The sequence below is a fragment of the Heterodontus francisci genome, chromosome 9 (genome assembly GCF_036365525.1).
Source record: "Heterodontus francisci isolate sHetFra1 chromosome 9, sHetFra1.hap1, whole genome shotgun sequence".
Lineage (NCBI taxonomy): Eukaryota > Metazoa > Chordata > Chondrichthyes > Heterodontiformes > Heterodontidae > Heterodontus > Heterodontus francisci.
In genome coordinates, this window is record NC_090379.1 from 62,662,004 (window position 1) to 62,681,530 (window position 19,527).

A 19,527-nucleotide genomic window follows, 5' to 3' on the forward strand; every position below is an offset into this window, starting at 1 on the left:
ACGAGCTGGTTTGACCATGTCCGTTTGTGTATTCGGCCATCTTAGCAGTCAACCTGAAATGTGAGCTCCTCCACCTTCAACGTCTGATGATCAAAAGTCCATTGTGGGTTGAATGTCAGCGAATGGCTGCTTTGCCCTTCTAAACACTGTCTGTTAATCTGCAAATGTCTTTTCCAGCCCCGGCTGATCTATTTAACAAGTCCTTTCTTCACTCCAGTAACAGTTTAAAATCAATTTTCATGACAAAATTAATGTGCCTCATTTTTGGCAGGTGGGGGCCTAGCATGACACAGTATCAAAGGTTATTTGTCTCTGGCTGTATAGTACTTTACAAATCCCAAGTCGTCCACAGTGCATAATTGGCCACTTGAAGAAATAAAGTAAATTGAAAATGTTTAGCTTCGAATCCACAGAACTGTAATCACTCATACGTCTGAGTACTAATCCCTGAAAAAGACCACTGCATACCTCCCTGCAATCTTAAAAAGCAGCGATTCACCACAATTCTTTTCTTTATCCGTGCTGCTAGTGCCTCTTATCTCTCTGGCTTAAATTTTGCTAACAAGTCTATTGTGTGGTGTACATTCAAAAACCATTTGAAAGTCTACATACACAATAGCAACTGTGCTGCCCTCATCTACCATCTGTTACCTCAACCAAATTAGTCAAACACAATTTGCCCTCAACAAATCCCTGCTGGTTCTCCTTTGTTAGTCCATACTTGTCCAAATCGCTGTTAAATTTTCTCCTAGATTATGATTTCTAAAAGCTTCCCCATCATTGACGTTAAACTAGTCTGTAATTGCCAGGGTGTAACATTCGAACTCCTCCTCCAGTCCTCTAACACCACCCCTGTATCTAAGGAGGATTGGAAGGTTGTGACCAGCATCTCCACAGTTTCTAGCCTTCCTTCCCTCAGTAACCTAGTCTGTGTCCTACCCAGACTGGATGATTTATTCTCTCTACGTGCTGCCAGCCTTGCTTGTAATTCCTGTTTTTAAAAAAAAAAAATCTCATCCAGTATCCCAGCAACCTCCTCATTTATGAAACTTTGGCAAATTCTACTTCCTTGGTAATCACAGATACAAAGTATTCATTTAGTAACCCAGCCATGCATTGAACCTCTACTGATAGGTCTCAATTTTGATCCCTAATTGGTCCCACCACTCCTCTGAAAACCTTTTTACTGTTAATGTGCCTGTAGAAGACCTTTGTATTCCCTTTTATGTAAGCTGCCAATATGTTCTCATACTCTGTTTGCCCCTCTTTATTTCCTGGTCAGTTCTCCGTACTTACTATATTCAGCCTGATTCTGCCTTGTATTATCAAGCTGATATCTGTCTTTTTTCCTGCTTTATTCTACTCTTAATTCCTTTGTCATCCAGGGACTCTGGCCTTGGTTGCCCTCCCTTTCCACCTTGTGGAAATGTACCTAGACTGTATCCAAACCATCTCTTTAAAAGCAAACGCAGGGGCGTTTGCTAGTGCTTTTGGGGAGGATTTAAACTAGAATGGCAGAGGGATGGGAACTTGAGCGGGGAGACTGAGGAGGAAACCCAGGATAAAAACGAAAGATAGGAAACAAAAAGGTAAAATTGGAAGGCATAGAATCAAGGGCAAGAAACAAATCTGGCCATAGTGCAAAATAATGCTAAGATGACTAAGAATGTTAAAAAGACAAGCCTAAAGGCATTGTGTCTCAATGCGCGGAGTATTCGCAGTAAGGTAGGTGAATTAACCGCGCAAACAGATGTAAATGGATACGATATAGTTGTGATTACGGAGACATGGCTGCAGGGTGATCAAGGATAGGAACTGAACATCCAGGGGTATTTAATATTTAGGAAGGACAGGCAAAAAGGGAAAGGAGGTGGATTAGTGTTGTTAGTAAAAGAGGAAATCAGTACAATAGTGAGGAAGGATATTAGCTAAGAGAATCCTGATCTGGAATCTGTATGGGTGGAGCTAAGAAACACCAAGGGGCAGAAAATGTTGGGGGTTGTATATAGACCCCCAAACAGCAGTGGTGATGTAGACGATGGCATTAAACAGGAAATTAGAGACGCATGCAATAAGGGTGCAACTGTAAATATGGGTGATATAGATTGGGCAAACCAAATTAGCAATACAGTAGAGGAGGAATTCCTGGAGTGCGTACGTGATGGTTTTTTGGACTAATACGTTGAGCAACCAACTAGAAAACAGACCATCCTAAACTGGGTTTTGTGTAATGACAGAGGATTAATTAACAATCTTCTTGTGTGGGGTGCCTTGGGGAAGAGCGACCATAACATGATAGAATTCTTCATTAAGATGGAGAGTGAGAGTGTTGATTCCGAGACTAGGGTTCTGAATCTAAATAAAGGAAACTATGAAGGTTAGAGGCGCGAGTTGGCTATGATAGATTGGAGAACGTTACTTAGAGTTGACAGTGGATAGGCAATGGCTAGCATTTAAAGAATGCATGGATGAATTACAACAGTTGTTCATTCTTCTCTGGCACAAAAATAGGAAGGGTGGCTCAACCGTGGCTTACAAAAGAAATTAGGAATAGTATTAGATCCAAGGAGGAGAAATATAAAATGGCCAAAACAAGCAGCAAACCCGAGGATTGGGAGCAGTTTAGAATTCAGCAAAGGAGGACAAAAGGGTTGATTAAGAAGGGGAAAATAGAGTATGAGAGTAAGCTTGCAGAGAACATAAAAACTGACTAAAAGCTTCTATAGATATGTGAAGAGAAAAAGATTAGTGAAGACAAATGTAGGTCCCTTACAGTCAGAAACGGGGGAATTTATAATGGGGAACAAAGAAATGGAAGACCAATTAAATACATACTTTTTCTGCCTTCACAAAGGAGGACACAAATTACCTCCCAGAAATGTTGGGGAACATAGGGTCTAGTGAGAAGGAGGAACTGTATGAAATCAGTATTAGTAGGGAAATGGTGTTTGGGAAATTGACGGGATTGAAGGCCGATAAATCCCCAGGGCCTGATAATCTACATCCTAGAGTACTTAAGGAAGTGGCCTTAGAAATAGTAGATGCATTGCTGGTCATTTTTCAAAATTCTGTAGACTCTGGAACAGTTCCAATGGATTGGAGGGTAGCTAATGTAACCCCACTATTTTAAAAAGGAGGTAGAGAGAAAACAGGGAATTATAGACCAGTTAGCCTGATATCAGTAGTGCGGAAAATGCTGGAGTCCATTATAAAAGATGTAATAGCAGAGCACTTGGAAAACAATGACAGGATAGGACAAAGTCAACATGGATTTACGAAAGGGCAATCATGCTTGACAAACCTACTGGAATTTTTTGAGGATGTAACTAATAGAATAGATAAGGGAGAACCAGTGGATGTAGTGTATTTGGACTTTCAGAAGGCTTTTGATAAGGTCCCACAGAAGAGATTAGCGTGCAAAATTAAAGCATATGGGAATGGGGGTAAGGTACTGACATGGATAGAGAACTGGTTGGCAGACAGGAAACAAAGAGAAGGAATAAATGGGTCTTTTTCCGAGTGGCAGGCTGTGACTAGTGGGGTACCACAGGGATCAGTGCTAGGAGTCCAGCTATTCACAATATATATAAACGATATAGATGAGGGAATTAAATGTAATATATCCAAGTTTGCAGTCAACACAAAGCTGGGTGGGAGTGTGAGCTGTGAGGAGGATGCAGAGAAGCTCCATTGTGATTTGTACAGGTTGGGTGAGTGGGCAAATATATGGCAGATGCAGTATAATGTGGATAAATGTGAGGTTATCCACTTTGGTGGCAAAAACAGAAAGGCAGTTTATTATCTCAACGGCAGTAGATTGGGAATGGGGGAGGTGCAGCGAGACCTGGGTGCACCAGTCGTTGAAAGTAAGCATGCAGGTGCAGCAGGCAGTTAAGAAGGCAAATGGTATGTTGGCCTTCATAGTGAGAGGATTCGAGTACAGTGGCGCAGTGGTTAGCACCGCAGCCTCACAGATCCAGCGACCCGGGTTAAAATCTGGGTACTGCCTGTGTGGAGTTTGCAAGTTCTCCCTGTGTCTGCGTCGGTTTCCTCCGGGTGCTCCGGTTTCCTCCCACATGCCAAAGACTTGCAGGTTGATAGGTTAATTGGCCATTATAAATTGCCCCAGTATAGGTAGGTGGTAGGGAAATATAGGGACAGGTGGGGATGTGGTAGGAATATGGAATTAGTGTAGGATTAGTATAAATGGGTGGTTGATGGTCGGCACAGACTCGGTGGGCCGAAGGGCCTGTTTCAGTGCTGTATCACTAAACTAAACTACAGGAGTAAGGATGTCTTTCTGAAATTATACAAGGGCTTGGTGAGACCACATCTGGAATATTGTGTGCAGTTTTGGGCTCCATATCTGAGGAAAGATGTTCTTGCTATGGCAGGAGTGCAGCGAAGGTTCACCAGACTGATTCCTGGGATGGCAGGACTGACGTATGAAGAGAGATTGGAACGATTAGGCTTGTATTCGTTAGAGTTTAGAAGAATGAGAGGGGATCTCATAGAAACCAACAAAATTCTAATAGTACTGGACAGAGTAGATGCAGGAAGGATGTTCCCAAATGGGGTGGGTGGGGTTTTTTTCCAGGACCAGGGGTCACAATCTAAGGGGGTAAGCCATTTAGGACTGAGATGAAGAGGGATTTCTTCACCCAGAGAGTTGTGTACCTGTGGAATTTTCTACCACAGAAAGCAGTTGAGGCCAAATCATTAAATATATTCAAGAAAGAGTTAGATATAGTTCTTGGGGCTAAAAGGATCAAGGAATAGAGAAAGCGGGTACTGAGTTTGGATGGTGAGCCATGATCGTATTGAATGGCGGTGCAGGCTCGAAGGGCCGAATAGCTTCCACCTGCTCCTATTTTTCTATGTTTCTGTTCCTCTATTGCATTTCTGCCTGACTCTGACCCCAATTTGCCTGGGCCAGATCCCTCCTCAATTCTCTGAAATTAGCCCTCCAATTAAGTATTTTTATCTGGATTGTTCCTTGTCCTTTTCCAAAACTAATCTAAACCTTGCTGTTCTGGAGTTTCTCCCTTACTGTGACATTGTCCACTTGACTCACTTCATTCCTCAAGACTAGATCCAGCCATGCCTCCTTCCTCGTTGGGCAGGAAATATACTGATCTAGAAAGTTCTGCTGAACACACTTGAGAAATTCCTCCCCTTCTATGCCTTTAATACAATCATTGCCTCATTAATATTGGGGTGGTTAACATCTCCCATTATCACTACTGTGTAATTCATGCACCTCTGTAATTTCTCTAAATCTGTTCAGCTATCTTTTTTTTTTATTTAGAGATACAGCACTGAAACAGGCCCTTCGGCCCACCGAGTCTGTACCGACCAACAACCACCCATTTATACTAATCCTACATTAACCCCATATTCTCTACCACATCCCCACCATTCTCCTACCACCTACCTACACTAGGGGCAATTTACAATGGCCAATGTACCTGTCAACCAGCAAGTCTTTGGCATGTGGGAGGAAACCCACGCGGTCACAGGGAGAACGTGCAAACTCCGCACAGGCAGTACCCAGAATTGAACCCAGGTTGCTGGAGCTGTGAGGCTGCGGTGCTAACCACTGCGCCACTGTGCTGCCCTATCTCTTTCCTACTATTTGATGGTTTAGAAAATACACCAAATAGCATAATAGCTTCTCTGTTGTTCCTTAAGATGTCAGTTTTGAAAGGCCAAACTGGGAGCACTACTTGTAGCCCGAGGATATTAAAGGGAAGCAGGGTCTGGTTGGTCTGTCTTTAAGGTCAAAAATGTATCAATTATAATTTTTGCAAGTGAGTTAAAATGAACCTGTTGCATCATTTTATTTTTAGGGAAGCTCATTTCTGGGGACTCTATTATTTCCCCTGCCCCTCTTTCCCCCACCCTACCAAAGGAAAATCATCACCAGGTGGTTGGTACTTGGTAGGCTGCAGGAACAGAATGTAGCAGGATTGTTCTGATATTTGTAAATTACTGCCTACAAACCTGACTGTAGATACTTAAATAAAAGCAAAATACTGCAGATGCTGGAAATCTGAAAAAAAAAAACAAGAAATGCTGGAAATACTCAGCAGGTCTGGCAGCATCTGTGCAGAGAGAAGCAGAGTTAACGTTTCAGGTCAGGGACCCTTCTTCAGAACTGGCAAATATTAGAAATGTAAAAGGTTTTAAGCAAATAAAGCGGGGGTGGGGCAAGAGATAACAAAGGTGAAGGTGTTGATAGGACAAGGTCACAGAGAATAACTGACCAGAAGGTCATGGACCAAAGGCAAACGGTATGTTAATGGTGTGCTGAAAGACAAAGCATTAGTACAGATAGGGTGTGAATGACTGTGAAGCACAGAGCACTCCAAGCACAAACATAAAAAACATATTTAAAAAAAAAACTGTGGGTAAGCACAGTGGAAACAAACAAACAAACAAACTGAAAACCTAAAATAAAATAACCAAATAAAAAAGGTAAACAAGAAAAAGAAAAAATAACTAAGCATAAAAAGGGGGACCCGTCATGCTCTGAAATTATTGAACTCGATGTTCAGTCTGGCAGGCTGTAGTGTGCCTAATTGGTAAATGAGATGCTGTTCCTCGAGCTTGTGTTGATGTTCATTGGAACACGGACTGAGCGGAGGTGTTCCGCAAAGCGGTCACCCAGTCTGCGTTTGGTCTCCCCAATGTAGAGGAGACCACATTGTGAGCAGCGAATACAGTATATTACATTGAAAGAAGTACAAGTAAATCGCTGCTTCACCTGAAAGGCATGTTTGGGGCCTGGGATAGTGCGGAGAGAGGAGGTAAATGGGCAGGTATTACACCTCCTGCGATTGCAGGGGAAGGTGCCGTGGGAAGGGGACAAGGTGGTGGGGGTAATGGAGGAGTGGTCGAGGGTGTTGCAGAGGGAACAATCCCTCCGGAATGCTGACGGGAAGGGAGGGGAAGCTGTGTTTGGTAGTGGCATCACGCTGGATGTGGCGGACGTGGCAGAAGTGGTCTCCTCTACCTTTGGGAGACCAAACGCAGATTTGGTGACTGCTTTGCGGAACACCTCTGCTCAATCCATCAGCATGACCCCGAGCTTCCGGTTGCTGGCCATTTCAACGCATTCCCCTGCTCTCAGGCTCACATCTCTGTCCTGGGATTGCTGCAGTGTTCCAATGAACATAAACGCAAGCTCGAGGAACAACATCTCATTTACCGATTAGGCACACTACAGCCTGCCGGACTGAACATTGAGTTTAATAATTTTAGAGCATGACGGGTCCCCCTTTTTATGCTTAGTTATTTTTCTCCTTTTTTTCATTTTCCTTTTTTATTTGGTTATTTTATTTTAGATTTTCCAGTTTGTTTCCACTGTGCTTACCCACTGTTTTTGTTTTTTTATGTTTGTGCTTGGGGTGCTCTGTGCTTTGGTCATTCACACCCTATCTGTATTAACGCTTTGTCTTTCAGCACACCATTAACACACTCCTTTGTTCCATGATATTTTGGTTGTTATTCTCTGTGACCTTGTCCTCTCAACACCTTCACCTTTGTTATCTCTTGCCCACCCCCGCTTTACTTGCTTAAAACCTTTTACATTTCTAATATTTGCCAGTTCTGAAGAAGGGTCCCTGACCTGAAACATTAATTCTGCTTCTCTGCACAGATGTTGCCAGACCTGCTGAGTATTTCCAGCATTTCTTGTTTTTATTGCAGATACTTAAACCTGAGTTTCAATTCTGTGTTTGCTATTTTGGGCGAGATGATACTTTTCATCTCTCAGTTCTAGATCACCTGCTGTTACTGGGAGAAAAGTGTTTTGTGATAATTTCAAAAGGAACCGCTTATGTTGACAATTAGAATGACTCTCGAATTGATGACTTAAGTGGGTACGACTGAATTTGTGGGTGAAGTTGCAAGTACGTCCTGCTGCACTTTGTGTAAGGACTTGCTTGCACGTGACATCGGCTTTTATGCAGGGCCATTTTGTAGAAGTCGGATTTTTTGGGGATTGTGCCTTTTTTTGAAGCTGTTGGTCAGTTTATACTAATTTTATAATTTAGCACGTATACATATTACAGGTAATTCAGTCTCGGTGCAATGCAAATACCCTGTGTTAATTGTGGCGCGACAGCAGCTAATTAAATTACACCTCATCTGCTCAGGTTTCCTCTATATTTTCACTTCATGGTCACTGGTTCATTTGAATATTAATCTTTTCATTTGTACAATTCCAATTAGTAGTAACTTGCTTTCATTCATTACTGTAACTGATTTTATCTTAAATTTGAAAGCTTGTTTTCAGCTGGCCGCTACAGCATATAAATGGACTTCGGCTGAATGTAGAAATCCAGCGAACGAGCAACAATGGCCACTGTCCTAGCTCAGAAGTTGCTAAGTTGTAAAGTATGTACAAATACCAAGTTGTGAATATCATTGCAATACACACATGATTTCTGTTTTCAGAGCATGTAGTGTAGTGCTGTATGCGGTGTGATGTTTGGCAATTTAGTCACTGTGGCAGATTTTCCTGTCATTGTGCCTAGGTGTAAGATCGCTTGGGTACAGTGCATTGGAGAAAATCATCCAGCAAGGATTGCACACTGGTAATGGAGATTATTGCCTCATTTTTCTGTCTGTTGACTTGTTTGGCTAGTAGATGAAGGATCAATAGTGTTCAGGACACTGGGAGAATTCCCTCCCCTTTACCAAATAATGCACTGCAACTTTTATTAAACATCTAAAGAAGGCAGACGGGGCCTCTGTTTAATGCCTTGTATGAAAGACAAAGACATAATGAACTTTTACTCACTCCTGTTTAAAACTATTATTTATTTCCATTTTCCTTTGAACAGCCTCTCTTGCAGAAAAGTGCAACAAATGAAGTTCAGTAAGCAACTCGATTGGTACAAACTTAAAAGCCACTTTGAAGAAATAATTGCTGGATAATTATTGTTGGTGTCTGTGCATTGTTTCCATGTCATTGATCCACCCAAACAAGCTTTTATTTGTGCCGGGGTTATTTTGAAAAAGAGAAAAAAAAATCTATATTTTAACTAGCTGAGAGTATCGGTTGTTACAGGTTTGATTATCAGCAGTGAGACAAACCAATATATGTGTCATTCTCATGGAAATTGTAGGGAGCAGTACTTGATTTTACAACCCCCCATCCCTCACACCACCAAAATATATATTTAAATGATGCAATATTTGTAGTTGCGTCTTTTTGCCTCCCTTGGCAGACTTGCCTTTTCAGATGTCATTGGACTATTTGCTGTAGTTGAATTTTTCTTGTTCTGCATCTAGAATCAGGAAGAATGCTAATTGCAAGTGTTTCCAATAGGGAGCTCACTGGTCCTGTAGGTGAGCAACTGCCTCTGAGAGGGAGGACTTGAAAGACCTGGGAAAGAAGTCTACTGCTATGGTACATAGGTCAAATCCAACCATGGTAGTTCGGGGATTTGATTTCAACTTTAAAAATAAAATCAAAAAGCTGGTATTATTAAACATGGTCATGAAACTTTTTGCATAAAAATCTACCTGTTTTGTTCATGTCCTTTAGGGAAGAAACTTGCTGTCCTTACTGGGTCAAGCCTACATGTGAATCCAGTCCCACATTAATGTGGTAGGCTACTTCAGAGAGAAGTAAAAGTCAAACAAGCCACTTAATTACCTCTTGGCAACTAGGGATTGCCAATGAATGCTGGCCTTGCCAGCTACTCCTACATTGAGAATGAATAATAAATAATCACTGCAGTTTAAGCCAACAGGACAGTGCTTACACACAAAACTATGGTGAGCTAAATGACTAATCTATTTTCTGGTGTTCTTTGGAGAAAAACTCCTTGCTTCTCTTTGAGTAGTGCAATAGATTTTGAATTGTCTGCTTGAACCATCAGAGTAGACATGTTGGAGCCTTGATTTAACATCTCGTCTGAAGGATAGCACATCTGACAGTGCGACATTCCCTCAGTGCTACACTAAAATTCTTCAAATCTGCTGTCATCAGCCCTCTCTTTAATAAAAAAAAAACCCTTGCCCCCTCCATCCTTGAAAACTACCACCCCTATCTCCAATCTTCCTGTCCTCTTCAAAGTCCTTGAACGTGTTGTTGCCTCCCAAATCCTTGCCCATCTTTTCCGGAACTCCATGAATGAAATACTCCACAATTAGGTTTCCACCCCGAAATGGCTCTCATCAAAGCCACAAATGACTGTGACAAAGGTAAACTATCCCTCCTCATCCATCTTTACTTTTGACCACACTATCCTCCTCCTAATGCCTTTCCAATATCGTCGAGCTGGGTAGGATTGGTTCTACTTTTTATCTAATAGTGGCCAAAGAATCACCTGCAATGGCTTCTCTTTCCGCTGCCCCTCGGCAGCATCATCCAAAAGTAGTGTTAGATTCCTCATGTACGCTGATGGCACCTAGTTCCGGCTCACCACCACCACCTCTCTTGACCCTTTCACTGTCTCAGTTGTCAGATGGTTGCCTAATGTCCAGTACTGGATGAGTAGAAATTTCCACTAACTAAATATTGGGAAGAATTAAGCCATTGTCGTCAGACCCCACTACAATCGTTGTGCCCTAGCCACTGACTCCTTACCCCTCCCTGGCAACTGTCTGAGGCTGAACCAGATGGTTTGTGAACTTGGTGTCATTTTGACGCTGAGATGAACTTCCAACCACACATCTGTACCATCACCAATGCTACCCTGTTTCCACCTCTGTTACATTGCCCGACTTTGCCCCTGTCTCACCTTATATGCTGCTGAAACCCTCATCCATGCCTTTGTTGCCTCCTAGGTTTGACAATTGCAATGCCCATCTGGCTGGCCTCCCACTTACTATCCTCCATAACTTAAGGTCATCCAAAACTCTGCTGCCTATGTCCTTAGCTGCACTTTGATTTTCAAAACTCTGATCCTTTGTTTTCAAATCCCTCCATGGCCTTGCCCCTCCCTGCCTCTCTAATCTCCTCCAATCCCACAATCTTCTGATGTATCTGCACTGCTCTAATTCTGACCTCTTGAACATAGGAGAAGGAGTAGGGCATTTGGCCCCTCGAGCCTGCTCTGCCATTCAACTAGATCATGCCTGATCTTCTACCTCAATGCCATTTTTCTGCACTATTCCCATATCCCTTGATATTTTTAATATCTAGAAATCTATCAATCTCTGCCTTGAATATACTCAATGATTGAGTCTCCCCACCCTCTGGGGTAGAGAATTCCAAAGATTCTTCATGCTCTGAGTGAAGAAATTCCTCCTCATCTCAGTCCTAAATGGCCTACCTCTTAGTCTGAGATTGTCCTCCTGGTTCTAGACCTCCCCAGCCACAGGAAAGATCCTTCCTGCATCTACCCTGTCGAGCCCTGCAAGAATTTTGTACGCTTCGATGAAATCACCTCTCATTCATCTAGACTCTAAAGAATACCAGCCCAGTCTCCTCAAAGGGCAATTGCACCATCCCAGGAATCAGTTTGGTGAACCTTTGTTGCACTCCCTCCATGAAAACCACACTTGCCAAGAATGAGGCATATTAATTTATGTTCCATATGACAAAATTTTAAACTTACTGGACTGAAAATATGGCTGCCCCTGCATTCTAACAGACAGTGGCTGGAAATATTTGCATTCTAAGAGACTGTTGCCTGGAGAAGACAATGGAACTGCTCCCTGATTCAATTAACCAAGTGGATTTTGATCGCAAGACATTGACTATGTGAAAGCCAGCATTCCAGCACCCTACTGAGAATGTCTACTAAGATTGAAAGAATCACAAAACTCGACAGGGCAAGTTGTCCTGAATAAAAGAGCTAGTCACATGACTGGCCTGCTGGCCCAGGTTTGGTTTGAATTGTGTTCACAGAACAGTTTGCGTCAGACTGCAACTGAACTTGGAGAGAGCATCTCTCCTTGGCCCTCTCCCTCTTCCCCTCTCTCTCACGAAAAGAAGAGACTACAACTGGATTTCCATAAGACAGAAAACCATAGAAACAAGTTTGAAAGAGTGCGCTGGGCCCCAACGAGATGACAAGATTTAACTGTCACCCAAAGACTTTACATCGAACTCAAAAGACAGTAAATGAACTCCAGCTATTGTTTCAAACCTTTCCCCTTGATTCTTTCTCCTTTTCTGTGTCATTGTCGCGTGCACGTGCTAGCGTGGTCGCGTCACATATTTTTAGTAGTTTTAACCGAATTAGAGTTTTAAGGTTAATAAACTTGCACCTTTCTTGCTTAAATCCAAGAAAACCTGTCTGGTTGATTTCTTTGCCATTACAATTGGAGAGCCGTGAACAAGGATTCACCAAGTGGGAGCTAAAAACACTGTGTTTAAAATTAAACCCTGTTATGGCTAAACCAGGAAAAGGCTGAGAGGGAACCCCTAGACCCCTTTCTCACCTGGTCATAACACTAGCATATCCTCCTTGAGGTAAGGAGACCAAAGCTGTACACACTACTCCAGCTACTGTCTCACCAAGGCTTTATAGAATTGCTGCAAGACTTATTTACTCCCGTAGTCAAATTCTCTTGTAATGAAGGCCAACATATTATTTGCCTTCCTAATTGCTTGCTGCACATGTATGTTAGGTTTCAATGCCTCATGAACAAGGACAGCCAGGGGTCCCTTTGGACATCAACACTTCCCAATCACTCATCAGTTAAGAAATACTCTGCCTTTCTGTTTTTTCTACCAAAATGGATAACTTGACATTTTTTCCACATTATATTCCATCTGTCATGTTCTTGCCCACTCACTTAGCCTGTCTAAATCCCCTTGAAGCCTCTTTGCATCCTTCGCACAACTCACATTCCCACCTAGTTTTGTATCTTTAGCAAACTTGGCAATATTACATTTGGTTGCCACATCCAAATCATTGGTATAGATTGTGAACAGCTGGGGCACAAGCACTGATTCTTGCGATACCCCAATTGCATCCCCAATTTTAATCGCTGCATCATGTCAACGTAGATTATGTGCTGAAGTCTTGGAGAGTGACTTGAGCAGGCAACCTCTCTCTCCTAAAGGAGTGAGTGCTACCAGCTGACCCAAACTGTTGCGCAATACAGTGCGGTCTGAGACGTTTCTTCCCCATCGAGAACATAGCAGTAACCCCAGTGCTTGAGCAATATGTTGAGGTTAAGTCTGCCCTAATCCTAAAATTTTAATTAAATTAGCCTACATACTACATTGTTGCCTACATTGGGCGGCACAGTGACGCAGTGGTTAGCACCGCAGCCTCACAGCTCCAGCGACCCGGGTTCAGTTCTGGGTACTGCCTGTGCGGAGTTTGCAAGTTCTCCCTGTGACCGCGTGGGTTTCCGCCGGGTGCTCCGGTTTCCTCCCACAGCCAAAGACTTGCAGGTTGATAGGTAAATTGGCCATTGTAAATTGCCCCTAGTGTAGGTAGGTGGTAGGAGAATGGCGGGGATGTGGTAGGGAATATGGGGTTAATGTAGGATTAGTATAAATGGGTGGTTGTTTGTCGGCACAGACTCAATGGGCCGAAGGGCTTGTTTCAGTGCTGTATCTCTAAATAATAAATAAAACAAAATGTGATCAGCAAAGTATCAGTAAAGAGTAAATTATTTTGATTAATTGACAGCTTCACATTTATCTTGTATGCTGCAGTATATTGCTTGCATTACACATTTTCTAATGAAAACTGAATTTAAAATGAAATTGTATTGCATTATTTTGGCTCACTAATCTCAAATTAGTTTTATGAGTCTTTGTTAATGTGACACACTCAAAGGTAATTTGGAACAACTTCTCAAGGATACTGGATTAAATGACTACTACTAGTAACTTGATTATGGGAGAAATGAGAACGATAATGAGCTTTAGTGTTATTGGAACCTGAAAAAACTGAATAGAATAGACAAATTGTTGAACAGACTGAACTGAAAGGGGGGTGGGAGGAAGGCAATACCAATTAATCGGAACAGATGTGGTAAAGAGTTCAAACAGCAGGAGATGATCAGATTCAAATAATCTATTGAATGGAAGGAGCAGTATATAATAGTTGTTAATGGTACTCTTATTTACATATGCATAAAAATGTATTGTAATAGTGCTTTTCACTTTGATCCTGTGCTTATTTAATTGCTGTTCGAAAATGAATCTATAATTATAAAGGCTCCCTGTCTAGCATTGAATAGATTTTTAATATTTTAACATGGAAGTTATGATGCAATTTTGTAACTGATTTGAGTTAATTGGATCCAACTTTAGATATCTAAGAAAACCTTGAACCGTCGAACTATAAATGCATGTCACATACACTTGTGAACAAACATTATGTAGTAGTGCAAAAACAAGAAATGCTGGATTCACTCTGCAGGTCTGGCAGCATCTGTGGAAAGAGAAGCAGAGTTAACGTTTCGGGTCAGTGACCCTTCTTCGGAAGAAGGGTCACTGACCCGAAACGTTAACTCTGCTGAGTTCCGAAGAAGGGTCACTGACCCGAAACGTTAACTCTGCTTCTCTTTCCACAGATGCTGCCAGACCTGCTGAGTGAATCCAGCATTTCTTGTTTTTGTTTCAGATTTCCAGCATCCGCAGTATTTTGCTTTTATTATTATGTAGTAGTGATTCCTTTTATTGTGCGGGATATTGATGTGCAATGTCTGACACACAATTGATCCAATTCAATAATTAATTACATTTTCAGTCGAAGGTCTGCACTTAGCTGGAGACAGCTATCTGGATATCTGATGCACCCTGCAGCTACGACATTCACTTCAGGCAGCTGTCCGAAAACATCAATTGTGCAATGTACTTTATTCCAAAATGAGCATTTTGGTATTAACCAACAGTTCCATAATTTGGTTATATTGCATTTCTGTAGATGCTTTACTAACAATTCCATTTATTATTAAAATCAAAGTAGATTGGAAAGAAGTGAATGCTTTGTTTACCTGAATACATGATTTCAAGCAGGGTGTTTTGTTTTACTGTAATTACATCAGAACTGCTGTTCAAGATCAACTGGATAATCTAATGCTATGCATCTGTTGTGTAGTCTGATGTTTAATATTTTATAATTAATATTTTTCTGTTTTGTGAAGTGAATTAAGTGATGACTGAACCCAAGGATGAGCAAGTTGCTACAAGGGTTCCACAAAAGCTTTGCCATTTCTAAGAAAACATGTCACTTGTATTGTGAAGGAAAAAATGGTGACAGGATAAAAATGAGACCAAGTTTTCACTCGTAAAATTCATTTTTCTTGCTGCCAGTTGGTCCCATTTAAATTTGCCAAACTTTGCACTTTGACTTTTGTTAGTGCTGACTCTTTCCGAGAGTCTGGTTCCATCAGTGTTGGACTGCCTCCAATATCTGGCCCAATTGCCCATTGCTATATAAGCCTAAAATTCAGCATATCTGACGAGGGCATTACAGTTCAACCCAGTTCTGTTTTCACCCGATGCCTGGTGTACATAGTGTCCAGAAGAGTCACTGCATGGAGTTCAGCAGAAGAACCTTAGCTGATCTTTATTTCCTCTCGTGACCCTTATAATCCCTAACTGAAATCTTTTGGGCCAAATCTACTCCAGTTGTGGCAACATCTGAGATCATCTAACTGCACTGATCATACTGAGAGCTGTATGGAGTCATTTAAGCTTAAATGAACAATTTTGCTTGGAAAGTGTTAAAGTTTTGCATGAAATGATGAGCAGGAAACATACAGCAGTACTGCTCTTGCATAATTGGGCAGATGTGTCACTGCCACATTTAAATTTATTGCATCATAACTAAATATATATGGGTGATAGCTGAAGGTCATTACTCAGATTTCCATAACATTACTCATGGGAAGTCAGATGATGCACTATTTTATAATGACCTGTTCGTGCCACATAATTCACAATGTATTTTATTGCTGAGGTGTTTAAGGTGTTTAACCACAGCTGTTCCTTTAAGACTAAGTCAAATTAATGTCAATAGGAAATCTTGGGTTGATTGCTGTTGCTGAGGGAAGTTTGTAGATTAACAGCATTTCAAAATTTCTCCATTCTCGGAATGTTGATATCACTGGAGAGACTAACCTTTATTCCCTATTCCTAGTTGCCCTTGAGAAGGTGGTGGTGAGCCACTGCCTTGAACCAATGCAGTCCTTGCAGTGAAACTACTTCCACAGTGTTAGTGTTCCAAAATTTTGACCCAGCGATGATTAACAACAGCCATATTGAACAATGATGCATGTCCAAGGTGCTTGCAAGTGTCTGGCTGTAGATCAGAAGAAAACAGCATTGTCATCAAAATGCAATTTGAAAAAAATTATAAATATTGCTGAATTATTTTGTTTGCAATTAAAAAGTGATAGACTTGTTGGGAATCATTACTGACTGTGAAGGAATGAATTAACATGCGTATAGTTGGAGTTGTGGCCGATGATGGAAATAAATTATTCAAATGGTCTTGCCTAGCCCTGCAGGATATTTTAATAACCTTATTAAGCAATGACTACAAAATTACTTCAGTGTTTTAATTGTGTCAAACAGCTTGGTTGTGTTTAAATACACTGATATGTGCTGTTATGAATCACTCATTGTGGCAAAATTAGATTAGACATCCCTGCTGTTCTTGAGCTATTGAGCATTTAGTGGTTGCCTTGACACTGAAGTAATGAAAGTTTACCCAGGCATAGACAACCTGGGTAAGAATGGGTAAAATATCCAGTGTTGGCTTAAATTAAATTGTGTGTTTTGTCGTGAAGAGATCTGAATTGAATCACTACGTCCAGTAGAAAAATGATTGGAGAGTTAAGGCAATCTTTTACAGTGTATTTATCACTCTGGCTTTTCAATTATAATGATATTCCAGTGTTTTGGGAGGCACCATTTTTCAGATGAGATTTTAAATTGAAGCCACCTTTTTTTTTCTGGTGATGCAAGCAGACATTAATGAGCCTATGGCCTGGATTTCTAAAGTCAACAGTGAAGTGAGGTGCTTGCTGCTGCCCATAAAGGTCTATCTTTGTGGGGTGGATTTCCCATTTCCTCATAATTTCAATCTGGCACCTGCTATTCATCTGACCTCTGGGTGCTGGGGTCAATTTCTAGGTGTCCAGAAACAATGTAAACAACCAATCGCATTGAAGTATTCTCACAGACTGCAAACTGGGAAGAAAAAAAAATCACTGATTATCCTTCACTTTTAATTAAATTTTAGAGAGCAAAAGAAATGATTCGGACATAGAAGGCAGAAGCTGAAATATCAAACTTAAATTCACCATTTAAAAATGTTTTAATCATATATTGGAGAAATTTGACATTCTACAAATATAGAATTCGTTTTTCAGGGCCAGAAAAGTTTTCAGCAATAATTATGAGCTTAGTACACAGTTTTAAAAACTCAGTTGCACTTCATTCAAGAGTTTTTACAGCAGGAGGAATAGTGTAGAAGAGCAGGTTCTCGTCAGTTCAGTGATGCAGTCTAATTGAATGCAGTCTGGCAATACTTCAACAGCGCACCCTATGGAGTAGAGTACAATCACTGAGAACTTCTGGATTTCCGCATTTAACTACACGTGTGCGAACTCGAGACATTGCTGTCAGTTTCAGAAGAGTAATGATGGAAAACACTGACCATTTCACCATCATTACTACAAAATCCAGGCCTAAATTACTATTTGAAGATATATCCTAATATTCTGGCCAACCATCTTTCTTTTACATTCTTCTCTCTTCCTTGGCCACCCCTCTCTCTCCTTGCTCATACTCCGTTTGCTGACAGCACTTCAGTACCTCACTGAATTGAGCATTCTTCACAAGTGAGTGACGATATTATCAGGCTAATTGAAGAGGGAGCTTCAGTGCTGAGTTCAGTCGTGTCCTGGCCCAGTGTCCAGTCTTGAGCATATTCTGTGAGTCTTGCAGAGCTTGATACCAGCTGTTTTCTTCCCCCTTCCAAAAGCCTGGGAATTGTGACACCCATTTAAGTATCTGCATTGGCTCTGCTAACTTTGTGCAGGCAAGTTAACCACCTTATCTCTGGCTTAATCCCATGCATTACAACACCTCATGTGCGTGGAGCTATTGAGAAGTCTAGGTTTTGTTTTGTGGATTTTGTAGATACTTTGAAACGTCTATTCCACCTTACTGTGAATTATACTGATTGCCACAAAATGTGGCAGTGACGGGAACTGAAACTTTTTTTTACTGTTGGCATGCAACAGCAGCTTCTGTTTAGGACACTTTGAATTCAATTTAGTGCAAGATAAAAATCCAACATGCAGCTTTAGCATTCACACAAATATCTCATAAGGAATAACAAATTAGATGCTGCGTAAAACTTATCCTTCTTCCCCTAAAAAATAAAGCTAGTGCTTTGAACAAGATATTCAGAAGTGAGTTTTGAATTATAATAGATTGTTTCATCTTACAGCTATTCGTCTGACCTCTGTGCTGGGACCAATTTGTGTGGAATTATGGCCTCTGTTGTGGCTTTGGAATAGGCTGAAGATTTTTAAAAAAAAATTAATTTTACACAAGTCCTTTAAGTGAACAGGAGAGGATGTAGACTTTTCATTTGACCAGTCTTAGCAGTTTCTAAATTTAGGTACAAGAGATGACAGGCTAATATGCTAATCCACTCTACCAGCGAGACCCCAGAAGATGAATGTTTGTCTATTAATATCAAAGCTTATTGGTAATAGTAATTAACAACATATGCACTAAAATGTGATTATATTGTGTTTTTCCAAGATCATAACTTTGTATATTATCTTCCTAGGATGAACTTGACCTTACTGATAAACACAGGGAAGCCATGTTTGCACTTCCTGCAGAAAAGAAATGGCAGATATACTGCAGTAAGAAAAAGGTAAGAAAATGACTTTTTTTTAAAAAGCTCATTACTTTTTAAAAGTGGACCTTTTTACTAACAACTGTGAAAATATAAGAACTGAAATTCAGAGGATACTTGTCATTTGTATGAGAGGAATATTTATTATTCACCAATACTTTTCTGTGTTTCTTTTTCGATAATGTTCCTTTCTATATTTTTCATCCTGCTCTGAAAATAGCAAGAGAACAGAGGCCAAGTTGTTCCCAGTTTCTACTGCTGCTCCTTTAACTGGCTGTTGTGTGTCAGAGAATGACATTCAAGAGGTAGCTCATGGTGTGTTCTCTCCTCCGCTTGTGTAGTAGCATCTGTATTCCACTTGACTTCTTTCCCTCCTTTCCAATTCCAAATGAAAGCTTTCCAATATATATCGAGAGAACCAGGAAAAGAGGGGACAGAGTCATGTGTGCTATTAAGTTGAAAGCAATCTTGGAACAATGGACAGTGGGAGAAGCAATGGCGGTGGAAGAGATAGACTGGTCATAACTTTTCTTTGAGGAGTTTGGGAAAGGAAGAAGAAACAACCAGAGTCCTATGTAACAGAATATATTTAAATTATCTATTGATAAATCACTGAAGGTTGCATTTTCATTTTCTTTAAAAAGCCATTTAAAATTAATTTCAACTAGCATTCAGTTTGTGTTGATTAAATTTTGGTTTAATCAATCAAAAT

General features: G+C 40.9%; 1 protein-coding gene across 1 annotated transcript in view; it reads left to right on the plus strand.

The window, feature by feature from the left end:
• Nucleotides 1-19,527, plus strand: part of daam1a (dishevelled associated activator of morphogenesis 1a) — a 182,130-nt gene that overhangs the window by 76,402 nt on the left and 86,201 nt on the right. Inside the window, exon 3 of the mRNA XM_068039245.1 lies at nt 18,744-18,833. Coding sequence (XP_067895346.1) covers nt 18,744-18,833 — 90 coding nt within the window. The remainder of the gene's footprint in view (nt 1-18,743; nt 18,834-19,527) is intronic.